This window comes from Corvus kubaryi, unplaced genomic scaffold, assembly GCF_017639235.1.
Source record: "Corvus kubaryi isolate FWS band 111438036 unplaced genomic scaffold, C.kubaryi_AGA036_p1.0 137, whole genome shotgun sequence".
NCBI classification, from domain to species: Eukaryota; Metazoa; Chordata; class Aves; order Passeriformes; family Corvidae; genus Corvus; species Corvus kubaryi.
Window position 1 is genome coordinate 8,163,340 of NW_024580671.1, and position 25,092 is coordinate 8,188,431.

Genomic DNA, 25,092 nt, shown 5'->3' on the forward strand with positions numbered 1-25,092 from the left:
TAGTACTTGGTAAAAATCAGCAAGAATTATTCATTTGGATGGTTGTCTAATTCTTCTAACATTCTTGGATAAAAGTTAGCACATCAGTCCTTTATGGCATGCTGCAAAGCTCAGGAAATTCAGCTTATTTATTCCTGATAATTTTTAATGTCTTCTTTGCAACGTTTTTTTGCTATTACTGTGTTTCTATTCTCAACCTTGGCATAAGGGAAAATTCATCCCTTTGTTGACACTACAGTTTGTATCAAGTGTCTACCAGGGTTCACTCCTCCACTTTGGGGATTTTGTTTTCCATTACCCAAATTATTTGAGGGAAGCTGCCCAGTATTTTATTGAATTTTGGAGGTACTTTGGATAGTAATTTTAGCCTGAATGGGTAAGTATAATTTTCCCTGAAAAAATGAAAATGGACACAGTACCTGTCTCTATAGCTGAGCATTTAGTTACTGATTTCTGAGAGCAGGAATGAAATTGCACTTACATAACCAAATGGTTGACTTTTATTGTTTGAACAATTTTGTATCTCCATTTTTAAAAGTACTTTTATCTTACGCATTTCTGACATTATTTTAAAAATCTCTGATATTAGAGGTATCTCATTAAGTACATTCAGGCTTATATGTATCACATCTCTTTAATGAAAAAGTAATCAAAAAGGATCCTTTTTCTGCGCTATATTATTTTAGATTTAGATTTTAATTCCACTGTTTTGAATAATCTTGCAAATAAATGGAGTCTGGAAAAGTTTACAGAGAAGTGCCACCACACATCTCCTTCAGCATTTGTTATTTGCTATGCTTGGTGTCAAGATACTTTTGGCTTAGGCATAGTTTTTATACTACTGCAAGTTTCTTTCTAAAAGATGTAAAATAAATGAGCTGAGAGAAAAACAAGTGGCCTCCATACTTTAAGTGGCAGCAATTTATAAAATATCTTTCCATGCCATTAAGCCCCACTGGCAATCACTGCTCACTGCTGGAATAGGGTGTAGTGCTGCAGGTCAGGTTCAAGGCCTATGGTCAGATCTAGGAAAAAAGGTGTCTGGGTTGTCCTTTGAGTGTTTCCCATCTGTTGACTCCTTTGACATATTCTGACCTCTCCTGCAGTATCATAGTTCTGAGAAATGGTGGTTATCCAGTCAAAAGAACATTCCCAGACAAGAGAACTAAAGCTCCAAAAATTATCAGAAACTTTTTTGTTGTTTTCCTTTGATTGTCTGAAAAGAAAAACTTCATTCATCAGAAAGAAGCAAATAAATATCAGTTGTGACTGAGAACAGTCAACTATTTCCTTTACATTTCTAGTACAATAATTTTTCTTTGCCAACTCAAACAGCTTTTTTGTGTGGATGTTTTCTGCATCAGGACAAACCTTACCTCATACCAAGCATCTCCTCTGTATCTGCTGGGATGGAAGGTGAACTTCAAACACTAAAAAGTCTTCTCTACAGACCAAAAACTGTGGCATTTAATAAATAAAACACATTTCCACTACTAACCCAGCTACCTCTCAGTCTGCAGCAGACAGTGACAGTACAACATGGGTAGTGGCTGCTTTCCTTCTCTGCTTAAGTAAGATCTAGTCCAGCAAAAGCTGATCAAGCATCTGTGAAGTATATTTCCAAATCTAGTAGTATCAAAACTAAAGAAAAGACATGAAAGGGAGGTATTTGTCTCCTTGGGAAGAAGCATATGTTTACACTGATCAATACTCATGCTGTGATATAACAAGATTAGCACAATGGAATTTTCTGGAACAAGTTACTTATCAAATCTTGCAAGGTGCTAAAATGTTGGAGAATAGATGACACTCTGGATCTCAGTGCAGCTCAACATATAATGGGAATAAACAATGTGAAAGGAGTCAAGCTTCACTATTACAAAATGAAAATACAGTGATAGTGTTGTAATTGTATTTCAAAACAGATACAATTAAGTAGAAATTAATTACACTCATATTTCTGATAAATATATTGGACTCAGTATTTGCTAATAAACTATGATATGAATACCAGACTGTCTCAATGTTTCTAGACTAATACCAGTGCATGCCCTTTAATACAGATTAGGTTATATATCATTGCATCACTTGTGTTGCATTATATTTAATCAGTTCCCATGTAGTGCAATATCCTATACAGAATGTAATTGTGAGTGCCATCTGAAATCATTCTTCCACTGTGCAAAGATACAGAGGGATTTCTACACCAATAATTCTGTGAACTAGTAGCCTTTCTTTACGTCTCCTTGACTCTGCGTTTTACTTCTGTTCACTAACTGGTGTGCTGATTTTATTTAAGGAATGAGAGCAACAACTGCACATGCTGAGACAATGTTATCATGGATATGTTTATATCTATATATCTATATTTATATATATGAGTAGGTTAATACCAACAGAGTCACAATCCAGTCAGTTTTATATTTGTCTGTTTCTTTGGAAAAGATGTTCTAGTCATCATTTGCTACATTATATGCTACAGCTAACAAACTCTCCAGACAGAAAGTGAAAAGAAATTGTGTAGAAGAACCTAAAGACTGTAGAAAAAAAAAAAATCTGTTTTTGTGGATAGAAACTGAAGCCTGAGACAGTGAAAAACCCCACCAGCTGGGACTGTTCTGCTGTGTGTGGTACCCTCCTGAATTTGGTGCTAAAACACTACCATGCGATGCAGAAAGTTCCATTAAAATTAATGTAATCATGGACTGTGTCTTTTATACCTTGTGTACAGATAAGAGACTCTCTTTTGTAATTTGAAACTTCTTTTTTAAAAGCCTGATCTGCCTCCTCCAACTGCCCTAATTGTTCTGAATGCCTGATAAAGATCCATGGTGAAATATCAGTCTCATTGAAGTCTGGGGAAAAATTTGTGCTGACACAAGTAAAAATGGGGCTCTCATTTGCATCCTACCACAGTATCACATTTGCCAGTAATTTACTTCTCTCTGAGGAGTGGCACCAATAACACTACTACCAATCCTAAACCTACTACGCCAATTTCTAATGGAGGAAATGGCTATTTGGGGAGGAACAACATAGAAGTATAACAAGAAAACATAAATTTACAAATTTTTTTCTAAAACAACTTGTTCTGGTATAAAAAATTGCCTTTGTTCAAGGAAGAATTTACCAATCTCAGATCTTGCCTCCATTTTGTTTCCTGTCAAACTTTGTTAAAAGTACACAAGCACACAACTACACACATATTTACTCCACTTATATAAATATATAGCCAATATATAATTAATATATTTTTATTTCTAATTTTCTTCAGCTTACATGTACATCAATAAAAAGGTAACATGAAATGTTCTGGCTTCTTACATCAAAAAAGCTTTGACAATATGGATACTTATATAGCACTTAACCAAAGTCAACTAAAATTTTGAGATAAGAGTTTAATTTTATATTTATTAATGATTATTCTCAGGCTAATGCAATAGAAAAGTATGAATTAATGGGTGATTAATTATAATATTAATAATTCACGGATGACATCAACACATATTTCAAAATGTTTTTTCAGAATTACTTTGCTAGCCTAGGAATTTAAATATTAGTCTGTATTTTAATTATTTTTTTATATTTCAATCTGTCATGTTAATTAAAACTATAAAATTACAGTAATATGAAAAGAAGTGTGAGTCAAATGATCTATTAAAAAATCTGATGCTCAGAGAGATCAAAGAAGAAAATACTCTCTTTAAATAAGGGAAGGGGAGTGTGCAAGTCATAATTGTGCTGTATGTTATATTTATTGCTGCTTACAGTTTAGTTGGAAATTCAAATATAACACAGTCTGCTCTTGCTTTAGGGCCTAATTGCCTTTTAAAATGCTTGTGCCAAATTCTCATAGGGTGTAAACTGGAATAACTCCAAGTGACCTAAAGCAGTTGGAATGAAATCAGTGTGTATTTGATCTTGAACTGGCTCTGATGAAACAGATCATAGATTTTTGTCAGTTAAGAATATGGTCTAAAACGTACTGTTTCTTTCTCCACTTATAAAAGGCACAGGCTCTTTCTGCATCTGGCATGGTTGTGATCCAATAACTGCTAAAGACAACTGATCTCTTCCTTTGTGAAGCTGTCCCTAGCCAGCGCTGACAACAAGTGGGTCCTTCTGCTGAACAGGTATCCAAGTACCCGCCTTCCAATTGCAGCAAGGACAACTTCAGGAGGGACTCCAGCATCAGCCAGGACATCCCACACTGATTCCCAGCAGTGGATCCCATGGATACAACCATTAAGAGGCACTGGTTCTGTGTTTGAAGAATGCTGCCACCAAATCACAACTCCCAGACCAATATTAACATTGTTAAAATTTCTTTCTCAGTATTTAAATGTTACAGCAAGATGGAGCAATAAATGGAGAATCATATACATAATATTTCCTAGGCTGGGTCTCCCAAGTATCATTTACACTTCTGATGCTGGTTTTGGTTTTATCCCAGTAGTGTCAGTATCATCAGAAAAGGCAGAAATTAATAATAATAATCATTAATAGCAGGAACTGGCTGAAGTGTACTGCAACACCACACACTATGATCAAACTGAAAATAATGAAAAATGTGTTAGCTGTTTAGTCATTTCAGTGTGATAGGCAAAGAACACAAATTGTGTAGATCCAAGTTTTGAGGCAGCTGCTGTTTTCTGAGTGGTACAATGAGGCAACAGCAATGAATTACTGGAGGAATTATGGCTACTCCTCTTTGGGAATTCAAAAAAACAGAGGGAAGAAGTTGGTTCTACTGTGCTCGAGAACCTATTAGATATAAATCTGATGCAGTCTGAATTCCTTACCCATAATCCTAAGCAAGTGAAAAAAATTGACCCATGTAGGTACCAAAAGTTCTCACCACACTGAAATCAAGCAGTCTACAAACAGACTGAACTTCCACTGACAAAAAAAGGAAATTATTTCTGCATACTTGCTACTGCAGTATGCACAGAATGTGTAAGCCTTAAATTAAAATCCTGCCTCAGGATCTACAGATACATAGCATGCTTCACCCTAGTTTAATTAAGTGTAATGTCACTATCTGTATTGATCGCAAAACACAAAAAGCACTTCCAATGACTCTTTTTGATGTGCTAAACTAGTTCCTAATGAACATTGCTGGAAAATAAATTACAAGTTCCAGAAAGCATTTATAAGCTGCAAGCCACAAGCAAACTTCAACAGACACTCATAAGAGTAACGCAGCAGCACTGACAAGATTTCTTGGATATCAACCTAGAACATTTATTGCTTCTACTTGCAAGCATATCTGAACGTTTTCACTTCTCTTTTATCTTTTTCCTACCCCATCATCTCCCGTTCTTCCCCTTTACCCCACGGATGCACAGCAGTCCCAGTGTCAAGGCTGCTCCATGCAATTTGCATTAATATTTCCAGAATAATTATCTGTCAGCACAAGCTATTCAACAAGCAATGCAAGCAGCTCTGATTTAATAAGGCATTTGCTCTGTTGTTTCTCTCTCTCTTTTTTTTTTTTTTTTCTGTTCCTCATCTTGTTATTCTTGATAAGATGGCAAAAAGGGCAGTTTGGAGGATGTCACGCTGACACATCCACATGGGCGAGTTCTTTGTTGTTACTCGCTTTGGTGGCATCAAAGGGACGGCATCAAAGGCAGTGACAGCTCCAGAACACCAGGGCTCTTGTTTTGTGGATGTAAAGGTTACAAGTTGTTAGCTCATACAGTAGGAATCTTCTGTGCTTGGGTTTGTTCTTTTCTAGTAAACCTGAACTGTGCATGTAAAAACTAGGGGAGGAAAGTGGTGTCATCGTTTCCAACTGATTAACTAGGTAAACATCTTCTTACTGTTTTTGCCAACATATTTCAAGACAACTGGTGCACTTCCCTCTGTCAGGACTTTGAGTACAGCCCTATATTAAAGCAAAGTTGGGAAACTACAGTCCTCAGGTATCAACAAAGTCTGTCTTACAGCAAGAGAATTCACAATGTGCCATGGGCCACTTGCCGGGCTGGTGACAGGTAATTCTGGCTGACAAACACCATGTATTAAACACAGAGACACAGTTTGATCCACTTGGATGCGCACACTAAGTGAAGAAGCCAAATTTGCAATTTATATGAAGAAACTGAACTCACAACTTAGGTGTTAGATTGTGCACCGCTCTGAAATTATCTAGGGGATCACAAGTCATTTTGCAGTGACAGTTCTTGAAACTTTAGCTGATGGAGGTGACACAAACCAATTTCCACCAGGACCAGCTAAACCCTGCTGTGCAGGAACTGTAAAACTGGTATTGAAGCGACATAGGAATGTGTGGGCAGTTTGAGACCACTAGATAATACTCTATTTTTATTTTAGTTCTGCTTGTCAGCTGCCAGCATTTTTACTTTATTTCTTTAGAGGTTTTTAAATTTATGCAGATTAACCTTTAAGAAATATTTTAGTATTTAACGCTAATGTTCCAAGATTGTTGAAATAAATTACAAGATTCCCCCACTTTGTCAAAAAAGTTTTGGACTATGGTTGCAGCACTTTCATGTTTTCTACCAACTTACATTATAGTTAAAAATCCATTTTCAGTGCTAGTCACAATGTGTCTGCACCAGCACAAAAATAAAGACTGTACAGGACTCCAAGAGCAAATGCTCTCGGTTTTCAAAAATGTACATGACCAGAGATCTCAGTCCCACAACTCAGAGTCAATGGGGAAAAGAACACCCAATTCCCATTAACACTTTGAAAACCTTTTTGCAGGGAGAAAAGCAAACAGAGAGAGAAATAAAAAGAAAATAAATAAATAAGAACAGCTGATAATGGATCATGCCTGGTAATTTAGGACCTCATTTTCACATATACAGTGGCCTCTTGACCACTTTTGCAGTGCAGAGGGATTTCAACAGATATAATGGTAAGATTCATATAATACATCACTTATGTATTGTATCTGCAATTCTGCACTTCTGTATTACAGTAAAATGTGCTTTTAAAGGCACTTTTGCCTGAAAGACTACTGTAATAATGTTCAATCTGACAAGATCTGTAGATATATTTATTTGATTTTAGGATTGTTTTAAAATTATCATGCATGTCAGAAAACATTCTTGCACTTGTATGTAGATTGCAAATAACTTAGGGTGACTTCATTGCTTGATTTTGTAGCAAAGAGATTATTTAGGACTGTCCTGCTCTGTAGTAAAGTAATTGCAACACAGCAGTCTTTTGTTGCTGTTTTACTAAAACACCCAATTTAAGTTGCTGAAAAATAGCAATTTACTAAAAATCACTTGAAGCTTCACTTATCTGTGGAGTGTTCCTATGTTTAAAATTAAAATGAAAGCCTTATATGTGTGCATACGTGGGTGTCTGTGCATATATTTATGCATATGTATGGCTATGTGGATATATATCTAGTAGGAGTGATTTTGTAGGTAGGTCTGATTCAAATAGTTTTAAATTATTATTGGCTTTCTTCCTCACTTTTCATTGAGACATTAATTTATAAAATAAAATAGTTTCAGGCACTGCTTTGAAGTGTATCTAATCACAAAATGTTAGGTCTGCACTCAGATGTAGTTGCCTCTAAAACTCTTAAGCGTCCCACCCTGAGTAAGTCTTTAGATTTTTTTAAAAACCCTTTTTTCCATGCATTACTCTAATTCACTTCTCCATTAGAACAGGCATTCTACACATCCTGTATAATGACAAACGTCTAGAAATAATCAAAATGAGAGCGAGTTTTGGACTCGGTCAGACTGATAAATATCTGCAGTTATTTTGAATTTATAATGAAGAATTTAACTTAATAGTGTTGTACAAGTTCATGCAGAGCAACTTGCTGATAATCAAGCAGCTGAAGCATACTTTCTTGGTGGGAGTTCTGTCATATATGCTTTAAGAGAAAATAAATCTGAAAAGCCCATAATTTTTACAAATAAAAGATTTTGCTCAGAATTAATTTTTTTGACAGTTAGAAAGTTCCAAGTATTTCAGAGTTTTCCAAAATTTTCAGAGGAATATGCACCTCAAAACCACTTTCAATGTATTTTACTTCAGTGATGATAGTCTTTGGTTAAGAATAAATACCAGGAATGATCACCAGGTTTGCAAGAATGCTGCAGTTAGAGGTGTCTAACCTTGGCTGTAAAAGTTGATCAGATTCACTCTGGAAGGTCAGAACTGGCTGAACAGACCTGTCTTATACACTTCTGCTTTGGAGACAAAACCATTAGTTTAACTGTTTTAATAAAATCTCAGTTCTTTCAGGGTAATCACTTACTAGTATTGCCAAACCAGGCATCAAGTACGTAACATCTAAGCTAAAATTCAGTGATTCAGTCATGAGCTTTTATCAGATGTTTGAACCAGATCTCTAATAAAGGGATTGTATGCTAATTAGTTTTTTCAACACTAAAAACCCCTAAAAGCTGCATTTCAAGCTCCTGCTGTTGTACTTCAAAGACCAGACAGACATTTCTAAGATGGATTTAATTTTATGAAACATTGCAAAGATCTCATAAGATTCTGTGATCTAACCATGAAATGAGAGTGAAGGTAACCTGGCTGTATTAGAATTTCCTTCCAGGAAAAGCCCAAACTTTAAAAAAAAATTCTTTTCTTTAATGGCTGGAGAGCAATTGGGTTGGCCAGTTTTAGAAGGGTCATTACAATTGACAGGAGATTGGACAAGAGAACATGAACATGACGAAGAACTTCACAAGCAGTGGCTTTGTGGCATGATTCACTCCATATGCACTTGATACTGTTAACACTTGGTGTGTGACAACTCTCTGTGTTATGTTCCTATCTGTTACATTATTTGGAAGTTGCACTAATGGCAAGACAGATACTGATAATCAAAGAAAAGGGGTAAGTAAAGGAAGAGAGAGAAAAGAAAATGAAAGAAAGCTTTCCAAATAGAAGTGCTGAGAGTAATAAAAATAATACAGGAAAAGAAAAACCTGCCTCCAAATAGAGTACTGTCCAAAGTTAGCATACAAAATGTTTTCAATTTATTTCTTTTGTTTTGTTTTGTTTGTCTGCTTTTGTAGATGCTGGCTGGAAAGGCCAGGTGGCAAAATTCAAATGAGCATTAGCAAGGACACCAAAAGTTGTCAGCACAATACACACCTAAATTGCAGAGGACTGTACACATTTCATAGCTTAAAACAGACCATGTCTTTGCAAGAGGGGTAGGAACATGATTTTGCATGTCTTACATGGATTTTATGGTGTGTTAGCAGACAAGCATGCTAAAAAAACCCCAGGTATTCACTTCTAAACACTTAAAAGCCACATGTCATAAAAGGCTTTTAATCAATATTTAGAGGTACTCATGCAAATACAGGCACCAGCTTTTTTCCACAAGATCTATGGTGCATCAGTTATAGAGACTCCATCACTCCTCAGAAACATACATTTTCTTTTAAGCCTGGGCCATTATAACTAGAGTCACTGCCAAATCCAGGTCTCATGAATGCACAATACTTTTCACTTTTGGTTAGTCACCATCACTTCAAGCCAACATTCCTCTTTTGATGTTGTGCTTGATCAGCTAGTTTCCACAAGGCACTTTTTCCCCGCAGTGAATGTAGTAGATAGCGTAACTAAGCTTTTTGCAGGACTCTGCATTCTACGGTCAGCCTTCAGGGATGTTAAGTTTAAGAGTAAGGAAACAGTAATTGAAAGTGATTAGGACAAGAAGCCTCAATACTATGAAATGTGGACTCAATTGTCCTTGACACATGCAGAACAAGGCAGCAGGTTTTGGTTTTGATTACAGCTTTACTTGGGATTTTAATAAACATGAGCCAGTATTCAAACTTTTAATATCCTGCTGCTTAACTATTTCCAAAAGAGCAATCCAGTTCTTTTAAACAGTCCTTGTTTAAAAATTTTAATTTGTTTGGCTCTGTCTCTGCTTAGAGAAGTTGTAGCCTCATGGTAACTCTTTTATAAGTTCATTTCCAGAATCACAAGCAATTGTTTTTTTTTTAACTAAGTGTTTCCGCATGTGCCAAAAGTGTCAGGCTGACAGCTTTCCTGCACTGTTTTATCTGGTTCCCACAGTAAGTATGAGAGACAAACACAGGAATGTGTCTAGAGCTGACTATGCCCATCAAGGATACAATGATACTTACAGCTCTTCCAGGAAGCGGAGATTGTGTACAGGGTTTGAGGGCAGCTTAGTAATGTTGTTCATACTGAGATCACTGTAGGGGAAAACAGACAGAGACTTAATATGGCATGCCACAACTGTGGCATCCAGCTGTTCATTCCACACATTTTTAAGCACTACATTAATAAAAATTAGTTCCTCTGCCAGAATTGATAAATCATTATCTAGTTAGCACGTTCAACATTCCTATTTCGTATGAGCACAGCTTTGTTAAACCAAATACAGGCTTGTAGCATGTTCCTCATTTCCAGGGATTTTGAAATGTTTTATCACGCTCTATAAATCAGCTGGAACACTAAACAACACTTCTAGTTGACATAATTTTAATAAACCACTGTACTGTATTAAAATTTACTTGGAGTAGTAAAGAAAACTACTATGATATTTGTTGTTGTAGCACTGTAGTACACTTGGTTTACTAAAGCAGACAGGCAAAAGCAAACAGATACAAAGTATCTGCATCATCCTTAAAATTTCATGAACATGGAAACACTTTGCTTTTGCCGTACAGCCTGTTGCATGGTCATACTGATCTGCCTTGCCTCACACAGGCACATCAGGTGTCCCCAAAACCCAACCTGATTTATAGAAATGACATATTTTCAAATAATAAACATTCTCTTTTTGAGTGCTCTTTTGTTACAGGTACTCAAATTGCATTAAATAAGTGAAATGAACCATAAAACAAGAGTGTAATGCGATCCTGCTCTGTAGCACACTTCCTGGTGGGGTTCCACAGTAGTTCCTGGTACAGGAAACTACCAGCCATATCAGCTCTGTCAGAGCTCATTCAAGCTATGTTTTAGACTAAATTTCATATAATACCCTTTTATTCTTAACTTGCCTTTTCGTTGTTTTCCATTGTCTTCCCCATGCCCCACAGTATCATTATAATTGCTTTTCATTAAGTACCAAGACCGTAAACAAATTGCATAATAAAATTCTGTGTGGAAGATACAACTGTATCAAAATTTCTGTAGATTCTTAAAATAAAATTAAGAGCTGCATATTTTATGCAAGTGTTATACAGTAACTTAAAACTCCCCACTATTTAAACGTATCTTTGCATTTGTAGCAGCACTTATAGTTTCCAGCTACTTTGGGTACTATTTAGATAACTTTATTTCTTCCAGCTGTTGAGAGCTTACAAGGTAAATAAGTTATCTGTACTTTGGTGGGTAGGCATCCTATTCCTACTCCATCTAGTTCTTATTACTCACAGTCTGTTTCATATTACAGAATATATGCTTGTAGTCAGCATAGTTAATTTAGATGTTTGATCTTTTGGTGAATTTTAAAATGTATAATTTAAAAACATACTTCACATAGAGATTTTGAAATAAAGGAAATGTGTTAATACTTTACAACAATTATCAAATCACTGTTGAGTAACGTTTCTGCATTCACTTCAAAATCAAAGTATAATTTGAGAAATGTGTACTTATTAAATTCATTTTTTACTGTAATACTTTATCACCTAATTCTTTCATACTGTTTAGCAGGTTATTGCCCTTTCACTTTGATAAAGGCTCAAAGGATTTATTCTGGCAAAGGAACAAGAACATGGATTTATTTGGCAAAAGAAAAACTCATCCAGGTAGTGAATGATATACTACTGAATATTAAGATAAGCCCAATATTTTAACAAGATCATTCTGATTCTGATATTTTCAACACATGTCTTAATGGGTTTTTGGAAACATGCCAAATCACATTTTAGACTTAAAAAGCTAGCCCTGGTGGAAGATGGGAACGATTTATCTTCAGATACACACATATTTAGGGCATTCTACAAATCCAGAATTAACTAGTGCTCTGGCTGACTAGAAAAACCTGAAGTCTGCTTTTCTAGCCTATTAACTTCTATTACTAGTAGGCAGTACTTGTCTGCTTGTATCACCCGCAGGATCCCATGATGAACCAGTCAGAAGCAGTCTACTGACCAGACCCTAATATCTTAAGAGGATTAGAATAAGAGAAGGTGGCTTTCATTACGTGCTTTGATGCCCAAAGAAAAAATAAAAAATAAGTGTATTTTCCTTAAAAACATCTTTAGACCCCAGAGGTGGATTTGCCAACAGTGACCTGCTATGTCCTAGTGTCCTTTTTGGACTCCACTCATGCGGTAAAGTATGTGTACCGCATCATATGACAGAGGAGAACCTCTCCTTTTTCCAGTACACCACAGCAATTTCTAACTCTTTTTAAACCTACCAGTTAAATAATTTCCTTCTGCTAGATTGGTTGCTTTTTTTTCCAGACGATTCTCTTCTTGGAACGTAACGTATAAAGGTGTTTTTGTGCAACAGAACTACTAAACATTATCTATGCATATTTCACAGAATCATGGAATTGTTTGGGTTGGAAAAGACCCTTCAGATCATCCAGTCCAATCGTTAACCCAGCACTGCCATGTGTTCATCACTAAACCATGTCCCTAAGTGCCACATCTATGCATCTTTTAAATACTTCCAGGGATGGTAGAGGTAACAGAAATTATTTCCCAAGCTCTTGCTGAATAATGTCTTTTTAAATTAGCTTTTAACATACCAGCATCTAATACACAGGATGTTCCAGTCTATGTTGGCAATGTGCTATTCTTGTAGCTGTAAGGGTTTAAGAATATAAGGCAGACTACGGCAGGGAGGGGTAATATATTTGATGAGGCTAGCTGATACAGCTGGAAAAACTGAGAAACTTTCAGGCACAAAAATCAAAACTCTCTATTTCTTCCAGCTGTACCAGTTGGCTAAATAGGTGACATTATTTCTGCCTAAAAAACCACACATCCTTTACACTGGCAAAGCAGTAGCTTGTCTGTGCTCACAGTTTTTAGATTCGGAATATTCTTTTGTTTCAGAATTACCATGGATGCATTGAATCTAATTTTTGTTCACTGGAATGACTGAGAGAAGTGCCGTGACCCAAAGCTACTTCAGGGGGGATGTTCAGAGAGGTGAGACAAACAAAAAGAGTTAATGTAATGCAATCAGTCACTGGGTCTCGTGTGAGCAATACCGCAAAATTTGGGCTTCTGAACAGAAATTCCTCACAGAGCTCTAGAGACAAATAAAGGAGTTTCTCAGCATCTTGGTTTGCTAGCATTTTGAACCATGCTGCCAAGAAGACATGGCTAGGATGAGATTTACAGCCATTAGCTAGAACAAGCACAGCTAACAGCAAGACACAGCTAGGTGGCAAACTCTAGGGTTACATATTATTACTATGAAAACCAACAACAATTGCAGTGGGTGTGTCTTATGTCCTGCACCTATGATGGTTTCTTTCCTTCAAATAGGTTTTCTGATTTCTCCTTTCAGTGCTAGCCTGTCAAAATAAGCAATTTTCTCTGTCTAGGAAAGAGAAGGGCATGAAAGATGGCTTGCGCATCAGCATTTGCAATGAAATTATAAAAAAAAATTAAAATCAAGGTACTGGGTCTTTAACTATCCTCAGTGGAATGGTTCTGATTTTGTATCAAATCTTGGTAGACTCTTACAAACTACAGTGATGAAAAACTTAGAATTATTTGAATACTGAAACCCTTTAAATAACTCAGCATAACAGAACTACTCCCATCTCCCAGCATCACAGCACATACAAAGCCCACTGATGTCAGTAGGAGCAACATGGTATGAATATACCCTGAGTTTACCAATGCTCCTAATAGAGACAGCGATAGTACCAGATCTACCTTGGTGAAAACCACCATGAGCTGCCATATTGTACAGAGAAGGTAATATGTTATTTTGAACAGTGAGATGAGCACATTGTCCCTTCTCCCATCAGCATTCCTGCAGCCTGTTTCCAGCTGCTGACTATAAAAGCAACATAACAGCAAATGAAACTTTCATCTTTTCAAAAGATAAGAAGCTTTGCTTCAGCGACTGCATCGGCAACATGGCTCACTATAACGATATCTTAATTATACTCTGCGCCAATCAATCACCATGCTGTGCCTCTGGTGACTTGTTAAAGGAATCCTATCTCTGATGAAATCTTTGAAGACCAGAAAATATTGAAAACTCCACCATGCATCTGTTTTTTAATTGATGAGCAGATGAACAAATTCTGAGCATTTGCAAAACAGCATCCAAGAAGGCAAATGTGACAGGCCTTTGTTCCCCCCAGTTTTACTGTTCATGCATATACACACTGAAAAAATATCCAGTTACCATCTTAAAACTGAGTAGTTCACAATGAATTCCAGAAAGCCAGTAAAACAAGTTAAGTGAATTAGTTTTTAACATATAATAGATGAGTCTGCAGGCCACATTACCAACCTTCTATTAACTGGTATTACAAGAGATCTCTCAGTTATTACAAGTGATGTTTCATTACAAGATGATGTTTCATCTTGGAAGATCAGGTTTTCACATTATATTTATGTCTTTTAAAGGAGAACAAAAGTATGCCTAGGGATACATGCAAAACTTCTACTAGGCTAAATGTCTATTATACTGAATGGTACCAACTTGTCTACTCATTCCAGGTCTAATACAATAATCCAATATTGAAGATAATTTTGTAGTCTCTTTTTTTAAACAGTTGCAACCTGTTTGATTTTTAGAAAATTATCAAGACATTATTAGGATCATTAATTTTGATTCTTCTCAGCTTGTCTTATCCCAACAAGATGTGTTAAGAACACTTTTTAATGAAAGTCTTTGAAAGATAAAGCACTTGCATAGAATACTGACAATAGACTGAATGTAGTCCCTCAGTTCTTACCAGCTGAGAACAGTTTCTAAACTAAGACAATTTCCTTAATTCATTTACAGCAAAATTTGACACTAGCTTCCATGTAGCAACACAAAATAACAGAAACAGGTGAATCCTACTTCTGCTTTTTCCTTGCTCTGCCTATCTTTTTAACATGGCACTCTTGTTTCTAGTACTGGCAGAATACTCCACTGCATGATGGAAGAATACATTGCCTATTAACTGCATGTCATCTATTAATGCAAATGCTTCATCTTTTATGGAAAACATCTTCATCTGCTACATCTGCTTTAAGGAGGTAAGTCTATTTGCCAATACTGTAGTAATAGTAGCTCATATTTCTTACAAATAAATAGCTATAGATGTTTTCATTTGAGGGTATCAATAAATAAATACAGTAAGAATTACCATCATTTTGCAGAAAGGAAACTAAGACACGTAATGGCTAAGTGACATGTTCATGGTCAAACAGATGTTTATACAACACAGAGGAAAATGACACTGATGATGATTTGTCCAGCACCCTTTTCATTAGATCACACTGTCCAACCATGGAATTTACACCAATTTACCAAAGTACAATGCATAAGCTGTCAACAGACTCAGAAAAAAAGACCGTATTTTCATTTTAATGTTCCTAGATTACATTATCTTTCAAAGTCAACATGAAAATTGCTAGTCATGTATTTGCATGTTTAATACACCCATGCAGAGCAGCACAGGGCAAAGTATGAGCATGAATAAATAAGCATTGTAAGTGCTTTCTGACAATTAAACTGTAGCACTTCTTGTCATAATTAGCTTCAAACTTTATCTGTGGTTTTTTGAATGATCCTGTAATAAACTATGATTAAGATATGAATTTCCACTAAATGATTCACATTTGAAGAGTACATCTTTGATACTGGAAAAATCTTCTGAAGAAGAAGTAGTAGATTAGCAGGAAGAAGCAGTAGAGAGAGCTATTATAGACATTACACAGAGTAGGAAATCTCACCATCAAGGTATTCAAGGTAAACAACAAGTGGCAATAGCATGGACATTTCTGCCCTTCTTCATATTGAAAATGACAAATGCTAATATTAAGTATTTAAAAATTCATTATCCTATGTAATACTATTTGCAATAGCAAATGAACAACACCAGATCCTGTGCTACAGGTTTACATGGAAGGGGTGTAAGGCTAAAAGAGGATTGCTTGTTACACATTTGTTACAGAAAATTTCTGTTACTTGACATTGAAGCTCACTCTTTCCAGAGACCCAACTCCTTTGTACTAAAACATGCCTTGCAAAAAGCAAATGACGGTGTGTGGTCATGTGAGAACAGCCCCTGCAGTGGGTCTGCGTGCCTGCACACCTCACAGAGGGTTTTACTCCAGTAAATGGACAGTACTCCCTCTGTCCCTCTCACACCTTTCCTCGGCACACCAGTGGTGCTTGTTCCAGCCACTCCAATTGTAAATAAATATTTATGGTAAGGATCAAGCACCTTGAATTTAGGGACACCTCAAAGGTGATCCAGTAAGGTCAGGAGGGCTCTGTCTACATCTCTTCTGTGCTGTTGTGTATTGGCCCATAACATTGGATGCTGGCAAATCAGGCTGATAGGTCACATCTGGATTCAACACAAAGTAACAAAATGCTTTGGCCAGACTTTTGCACTCCCAACACCTGTCACTGATTTCCTCTGATGTCACAGACAGCAAAATTTGGCTTGTTACTGCACAAGCTCTGTAACAGAGTCATTTTAAACACCATGCATTATTCCTGAACAATTCTGCCATATAAACAACCATCAAAGTCTTACTTATATCTAGACTGCAGAACATTTGTAAAGCAAACAGTATGTGCATGATTAATCTTTTCAGGAAACAGTTTTGCCATTCAGTTTATCCAAGACTCCAGCAGAGGGAGCAGGGCAGAGCAAACAATTAGGGACAAAAAAGGTAAGTGAAGATCAAAGATCAGATCAAACACACCCAGTGCTGAATTAATCTGACAAGTATCTGACATTTCATTTTAGGTACAAAGATTCTGGCTGTCTGCTTTTTTTTAATATCAAATTCATGTTGCTCACTAGATGAAATTAACCATTTACTTTCAAAGCTGATTCATGGTTGTTCATTTGAGGCTGAAGACTCAGTTTGCTAAGGAGCAATTACCAGGCTAAGTTACAAAAACATTCCAACATGTCAATCATTTGCTGTACTTAACTCACATATTAAAAAACTTAAATAACTAAAGGAGCATTTTATAACACAGAAGCCAGCAGAAGCAGTTAAAAGAGGACTGAATGGAATTCCTCTTTCACCCATGCCCACAGACTGTATTACTACATTTTTACTTTGTGAGTTACTGCTTGTTTCTGCTGCACTAGTTCAAATCGATTGTATGAGTACTGCATACATGATTAATCTTATTCAAATACTGAAACAATATACAACAGGAATATCAGTTTTTATTGTAATTTATGAAGACAACTACCAGCATGGTTATTGTGTTTTTCATCATTAGCTGTTTGTTTATCAAGTACTGTTTATCTTATTTTGATGACGAACAGCACAATTAAATTGACAAAAGATATTTATTAGATGTGACCAAGTCTTGGAAGAAGAAACCCTTGGTTTCAGAATATTTTCTGCCACCCCAGATGTTGCTTATTTTTATAACTATTTGCAACATAAATTACTAAAATGCCTTGGGGGGGCGGCCGCCCCCCCAAATGACTGGACACATTCATCCATTTTAGAAACTGGGGGTCCAATTTTCTTCTAATTCCCTGTCTATAATTTCATCCTTCTGGTTTCAATGAGGCTTTTCCCAAATTATGGTTATTTATATGAGAGGGGAGCATGTACAAAAAGCACAGCATAGTTTGTTTATTGACATACAACATCTTGTCTACAGCAGAAAGTAAATCAAAATATATCTGAGTGTAAACAAAGATTCAAGATATAACCCTAAAGTTATAAAGTGCAAATTTCTAAATTAGGTATTATGGGTCACCAGCCAGTTGGTCTGAATACCTAACCATAAATCATGTGCAGCACAGATTGTATGTTACACAAACCAATTTTAAAACTCATCTTCACCAAAATACCCAAGATTACTTCTGCGAGGCTGCTGAGGGTGAAAATTAATCATGATTAGCCTGATTTTGTTCGTAACAAGATACAGTGTAAGCAATTTATTTTGTGCATCCTAATTTGCCTCAACTCAATTCCACAGCATGGATTTGAAGAATTTAAACTCAAACAGCGTTGAGAGCATCTGCTGCAGACACATTTCAACAGTGACGGTGTAAGCATGAGTATCTGGAAATCTGTGCACAACAGATCTGTATTCGGGGCAGGAAATACATGTCCTACATTGCACAGTGCAAAGGTCCCAGAGGTACAGATGAGTGAGCTGGGTCCAGAGCTGGAAGATACATTACCATATTAGGTGCCCCCAGAGAGACTAATTATCCCAGGTACAGCAGGATGATGCTATGACTGTTCCAATTTCACAACACAGGGTCTCTTCACAATGCTACTTTGTGTGACATAATGTAGCAGGTGTTCTGAATATTCACATTTGGTATTCCCAAAATAGTTCACTGCAAAATACACATACTCTGGGTGAAATTCTGGTTTGGTAAGGAGATGGCAAAAATATAAGTCAGCCAAGACAAGAGTCCACCCCTTTGATCTCCACTGATCTTCTAATCTTTTTTTTTTCTTTTTTTTTTTTCCCAGTGATTTTTTTGCTACTCTTATCCTATAAGTTTCCATTTTCCTATACATGGGTGCTGAATCATAGCATCAGAATCAAAGAACTGTTTAGGCTGCAATAGGCCATTAATATTATCATGTCCAATCATTTTAGCAGAGCACTGTCACTTCTGCTTTCATTACCATTTAGTTGTACCTTGTGTTGTTGAACAGTAATCGAAGAGTTTCAGCAAAGAAAATGATGCTAATGCTACATTACACCTACTAGGGTTCTACTTTGAAGTACCAATTTAGATCATTTTTGTGCTGTTGCTTAGCTGAAATAATTATTTACAGAATCTTCTCTTTATTGTGCGGACAACCCAACGGCTGTCATATTATCAACACACTCAGTTTCATTCAATGTTGCTACTAAAAGAATTTCTCCTTATCTCCCCCCTAATCCAGAACTGCTCATTACTCGTGAGGATGCTACTGAACCAGAGTTGGCAACTGATCTGTATTTAAAAAAATATCCATCATGAAAAAAATTTGGTTTTAATAAAAATCAGTTTCCTGAATTGGTACCTTGGTGTTTGTGCCTCCACAAGCCCAAATACAGAGGAGAAACACATAAGAAAGGCGAAGCAGAACTGATTTATTTCAGTTGGCAGTTTTGGCTTGGACTAATGCAGGCTGATTTTATACCTAGGATGTAAACATTGTAAACATTCTTCAGATATAGGAAGTTTAAGATTTTTTTTTATATGCACATCTTCCCTTTATGTCTGACAGAGCTTGTTTGCTGAAACACAATAGGCCTCCAGATATGCCAGCTCCTGGCTAGTTGACAGCCTCTTCCAACACTTCCTACAGAGCTCAGAGAAGGACAAAGCTGCCAGATCCTTCCTGACAGATTGAACACCCAAATTTCTGCAACAGGAAGTGCCAAGAAATATGTAGCTTGGTTCTTACAAAGATAATGCACTTGAAAACACCGTATTTCCCCATCAGGTAATGATTTCTTTTTTATTAAGCACTCAAAATTCATTTTCATCATGAGATACCTTCACATGGACTGGTATAAAACAGTCTTAATATACACAAATACCACGTCCTTAATCTTATACTGGCATCACTTAGACCCAGTATTCACATATTTTCTTTGCTTGTAACTGATCAGCTGCCCTTCAGATAGGCAGACAACTGAAATACCTGAGCTAACTTTAAACAATTCAGGTCAAGGAGCAGGGCTGAGATGCTCTAAGTCCCCTTACCAAGGAGAAATCTCCAGTAAAGAGACCTCATGTGTTGTATTGGACTGGCACATATTTTTCATGTGCTTATACCAGCATAATCATCAGGGAAAAGAGCTGCACTCCTTCTACTATAAAAATGCCTTCTTTTGAGAAATTATTTTCTTTTACAACTTAAATTAATGGGATCAGAGCTTTACAATTAATATATGGAGGCGAAATACTTCAGAACTATTTCTACTGAGCTCAGCTGGGCTGTTCAGAGGATAAGCCAGTATTTAGTAGGAGTAGAGGCAGCACTGATCCAGAAAAAATGATTCCTGTTTCCTTCCTTTTATTCACAGAGTTTACATAGTCCACTGTTTGGCAACCTCATTTCGAGGCCAATGACCCACACTTCTTGTGATTGTTATGATGATCAACAGAAAATCTCTTCAGGGCAAGCAATTAACTGGTGTTGTTCAGCCAAATCCATTGCCCTGTCGCTGATTCAGGCTTTAAATATGAATTCTGGACCTTCCTGGAGACAATACTGAACAATATCACAAAACATCAGTAGCCAAAACAAACCTTCACCAAATGTAAACTGTTGCTGCCAACTCTATTGCACCTGTGTGCACATGTGAAATACTGTGTCCTTATACTGCACCTGTCTGGTCTGCCTATGTTGCTCAAAAAATGAACTTTCCAAGATCTCTTTTATTTGGCTATTCCAAATGTTATAAAAATGTTGGGAACAATCAGCTGCCCTATTATTTACACGTCTTAAAACCTCTAATACAGCAAGCCAATGTCAGCATGAGAACAGTGCCTGGGGGTAAACACCTGGCTCCACTGATGCTGGTAGCAAAACTCCCAGTGACTCCCATAGATGGAAGACATCATCCCAGGCCTATGAGTTCCTAATGCCAGGTTCTATCCAATAGGCAGTATTTCATGGTTGTGGAAATTATGCAACAGCACACTGGTATGTCTGCAGTAGAGCATGTTGTACTGATAGGTTCATGGGGAAGTTTTCTACATATATTTTCAGCCCTTTTATAATTTCTAAAATCTGTTGAGTTAAAGGCAAGATGTCATGTGGATCACTAAGGAGTGGAAATTTTGTGCTGTTACAGCCTTTCTTTGTTTTCTGTTTGGTTGTCACACCTGATCCAATTTTTTCAGTACTTAACTTTTCATTCCTGGTGTTTTTTCAAAGTGACGAGCTGATTCAGCTAATTTTTCCTTTGTCACCCTCTCTTTTCCACAGCCTTTGCTCAATTTGTCTTTAACATCAAGTTCAGGTTTCCAGTCAGCTCCATCAGAAAACCAGGATTACTCAGAATAATGTACAGTCTGATGGAGTGAGAGACTGAAATGTTAATGGTTAATGACTCAAACAATCGGCCATTTGCAAAAGCAGTGGGTGCTTTGCTGACAATGTGCAAGCAAACAGCCCAGGTGCAGAGGGTGTGAGCACCAGAGGATGACCACCAGAAATCACCCTCTGTTTAGCAAGAAGCTGGGATTTGAGCCAGGTAAGGGAAGAGGCTGATAAGAAGCAGATCCTGGGAGGTGGGGTACTGTTTTTATCATGTCCTCGCTGACACAACTGGCTCAGGTGTAACACTTCCCTCTTGGGGAGATACTGGGGCATTCATATGTAGGTCTGAAGGTGTTCATCTCTTCTGATGGAACATAATTGGCTCAACCACTCTAACGAGAGGAAGCTGTCATGTCTTAGGCATCATAAACCATCAAAGACTCCTGAAGCACCCCCCACTCATTTCTAGGTCTTTTCACCAGAAGACTGCACATGATCCACAGTGTTGCATCTGACAGTGTAAAATTCCACACCCCACCCCACCCCCCCCCCCACCCAGAGGAGGTACCTGGGCATTTCCACTTTTCCCACTTGAACCTCACCGTACCTTAACCCACTGAACTTTGTGTTTCGTGGGCTTCCCCCACCCCTGGCAGATCAAGCCTATGACCATCACTTGGATCAGCAGACATCTAAATTGGAACAATCAAGTTTTGTTGCTGGATCTACGGGTGGTAAAATCTTTCTACTCTTATCCTTTCCTTCTCTCTTTCTTCTTCTAACTTCTTCTCAAAATATACTGCAAGCTAGACAAAAAAAATTCAGTCAATGCCTTGTAAGTGCCTTTGTATGTCTGGATAAGTTAAAGTTCCCTAAGTTTATCTAAAATTTGCGAAGTACCTTATTCTACCTTAATGTTCTAAAGTTTGCAAGTAAAAGTTTGGTACTGAATGTCCTGAGAATTCTGTTTACTCCCGCGCATTACCCAGAGCGAATCAAACAACATTTGCCCAAACCTGTGGAGTGGAGTGGGATTTAACAGATGGTTTTATCTGGGTGAAGATGCACCATCCTTTTTTAGGAATTTGAAGCCTTAGACAATCTGGGATTTCTCCTACAGGCTTCATTTGCTTTGTGATGAACAAGTAGCACAGTTGAACACCACAACACCCAACTGCTACATGACGGCAGCTCCTTATGACCACCGGTCACCTTGCACAAGACAGTACCTGCCACACGCTGTTACTGCTGCTCTCCTTCCCCAAATGGTGGCAAAATGGATGCCAGCCTGAAAATGGTGCAGATAGAAATGAGATAAAGTCAAAGTCAATAAAGAAGTAAAGTCAAAGCCGTCACTAAGCAGAAGCAAGTCGTCTGCTAAAAGGTGTTGGCCTATTTTCTACATTCTGCAGAATGCTGTCAGCCTTCCTCTCCCTTCATGAGGAGTTTGGAGTTCATGGGATGTACAATGATGTTCTTTTCCACGCCCCACACAAGTATAAAGACACTACAGAAGCCGACATCCAGGCTTTGTTCTCCTGTCCCATGTGGGGAGTGATGTGAAGATTAGAGGTAAGGATGCCCCCTCAGTCATGGCCTTGGCTTTTGAATCTCAACTTTCACATACTTGTGACAGACTGAAGAAGACAGCACCACATGGTTTTACATGCATAAATACTGTTCCCATTAAAAGGACCACAGTGGGCATTTGTTCTGACTGAAAACCACAAATCTCTCAGGAACTTAATGAATAAAGCCCCAGTATATCCTTGCATAATCCACCAGAGATTCCAGAGATCCCTTTTTCCAGAACTGTGCAGCAGGTTCTGCCACTTTTTCATTTGTACAATTTTATCGAGCTCTTCAGAATTTTCATCTTGAATCCTGCTGATACAGAACAGCATGAGCAAAAGCAAGGACTTCAAGCCACCCTGACCTTAAATTAAAACCCCTTTAACTAAAACATGATCATCTAACATTCATCATCTTTTTTTCCTAACTGAATCCCATAATGGACATCTTTTAATAAAAACATATGGTTTGAAAATGAGTTTTTAAAGAACCAAAGAAAAGAAATAACATAGAAACAGGTTTTAAAATGTCTGTAGAATAAAGGCCACTATTTCAAAAAATTAAACTCAGTTGATTTGTGTTGTCATACATGTATAATGTATGAAGTTCCTTTTCTCTGAAAGCCAGTGTTAGAGAAGGAAATGGTAGCATTGTTAACAAATGCTATAGGGCACAGAGTCTTTCTTGGGCAATTTTTCAATTCACCAGAATTTTCAAACTTGTATTTCGCCATTTCCAGCTCCTATATTAAAAATCTATTAGCAGAAAGCCCATTGAAAAACTGACCATGAGCACAAGAGACTTTTTCTGGAAACACTTCCATTCAGTTCTCATGCCTGAACAAAAGCAGATTGGCACATTCAGTTATATACAAACGCCTTTCAAAGGGGCCACCCCCCCTTCCCAAAGCCACGCGTTTCAGGGCTCTAAATGCTGAAGGAAGCCAGTGAAAGGTTTGAAGGGGTGGGGAGACCAAGGGCTTCCACCAAGATCCTTCAAAGTCCTCGTCTTCTATAGTGGGAGGATTTCCCTCTAAATCCCTTTCAATAGCATATTGATGGCTTTGAAAGCTTAAATGGCATTTGTCAACCATCAGTAAATCTTGAAAACTGTTTCTGCAAATAGCCCAACTCCAAGTCTCAGATTTTCTCATTAATCTGTACGTAAGGCCACTGAAGACTTTTTCAGAGCCTAGATAATGCCTAGATTAAAAGATCCATTCAGAAGGGAAAACTTTAGCATTCACCTTGTGTACATAGCCATTTCACCAGTGGTATTCATGGGTTGTTATTTCAACTCTGCATTTGTCCTGCAAACAAGACATTTTGCGACAAAGACTTGGTAGAGACATTCTTCAGTGAATTACTGAAACCTAGCCCCAGTATTTGTCATGGTTTGTTATTTTTATCAAGTGTAATCAGTTCAAACAGAAACCCTAGACTGACAACTTTACAATCATGTTACTATTTTAAGACTGGAAGGTATGTTTCTTCTAATTCAACAAAGAAACTGATTACAGCACAACCTGATTGCTTTATCTAATGAAACAGTCTAAAATTTCCCTTAATCAGATGTCAAAAGTTTTTTGTTTATTTTATATTTAAAGTACAGACAAGAAATTGATATTAATCCTTATTCAACATTTATAATTTATGATATTTTATAAAAACTTTATATACTTAATAATTTCTAATATGTTACATACTGCTTTGTGTTTGTCTTTCAGGACAATACAGTTTTAATTTAACTTTCTCCAAATAAAGCTAATGGACAGGCTTTAAACCCTGAAAACCTGTGCCCCTTACACACACAAACACTTTTTTTAGGCTGTTCTTACATCCCAAGGACGTTTATATTCTCTTCTTTCTTTTTTTTTTTTTTTTCATTTTATATCCAATGGCTTAAACCAGAGTCAAGGTATGAGATACTTTGACAGGCAGAAGGCATTATTATTATTATTATTATTATTACTGTTATTGAAATAGTATGGTAAAAATGTTTATGCACCACAGAAAAGAAGAAAAACAGAACAACATCACACATTGGAGACCCCAGGCAAAGTCTGAGATGCCAGTGATGCAATGCTAGTAAAATTTTTCAGTATTAAAAGGAAAAAAAATTCAAACCCCATCAAATTTCCCCCAATCCAGATGGGTCTCATTGTTTGAACAAGTCGACCTTTCGACCACATTGGAAAATTTACTGTGTATGTCAAGGACACATAGCCTGGGGATCAGCAAAGCTCACTGGACAACCTTCACCAGGATACACAAAGATCATCCTTCCCTCTAGGGCTTTTGAAAGGGAAAAGCTTAGTCAAATCTCTCCTCTCCTCTCCTCTCCTCTCCTCTCCTCTCCTCTCCTCTCCTCTCCTCTCCTCTCCTCT

At 37.2% G+C, this 25,092-nt stretch overlaps 1 protein-coding gene across 1 annotated transcript in view; it reads right to left on the bottom strand.

Annotated features, from left to right (window-relative positions):
- The window catches only part of LGR5 (leucine rich repeat containing G protein-coupled receptor 5), a 90,219-nt gene that overhangs the window by 42,157 nt on the left and 22,970 nt on the right, over positions 1 to 25,092 (bottom strand). Inside the window, exon 2 of the mRNA XM_042017765.1 lies at positions 10,119 to 10,190. Coding sequence (XP_041873699.1) covers positions 10,119 to 10,190 — 72 coding nt within the window. The remainder of the gene's footprint in view (positions 1 to 10,118; positions 10,191 to 25,092) is intronic.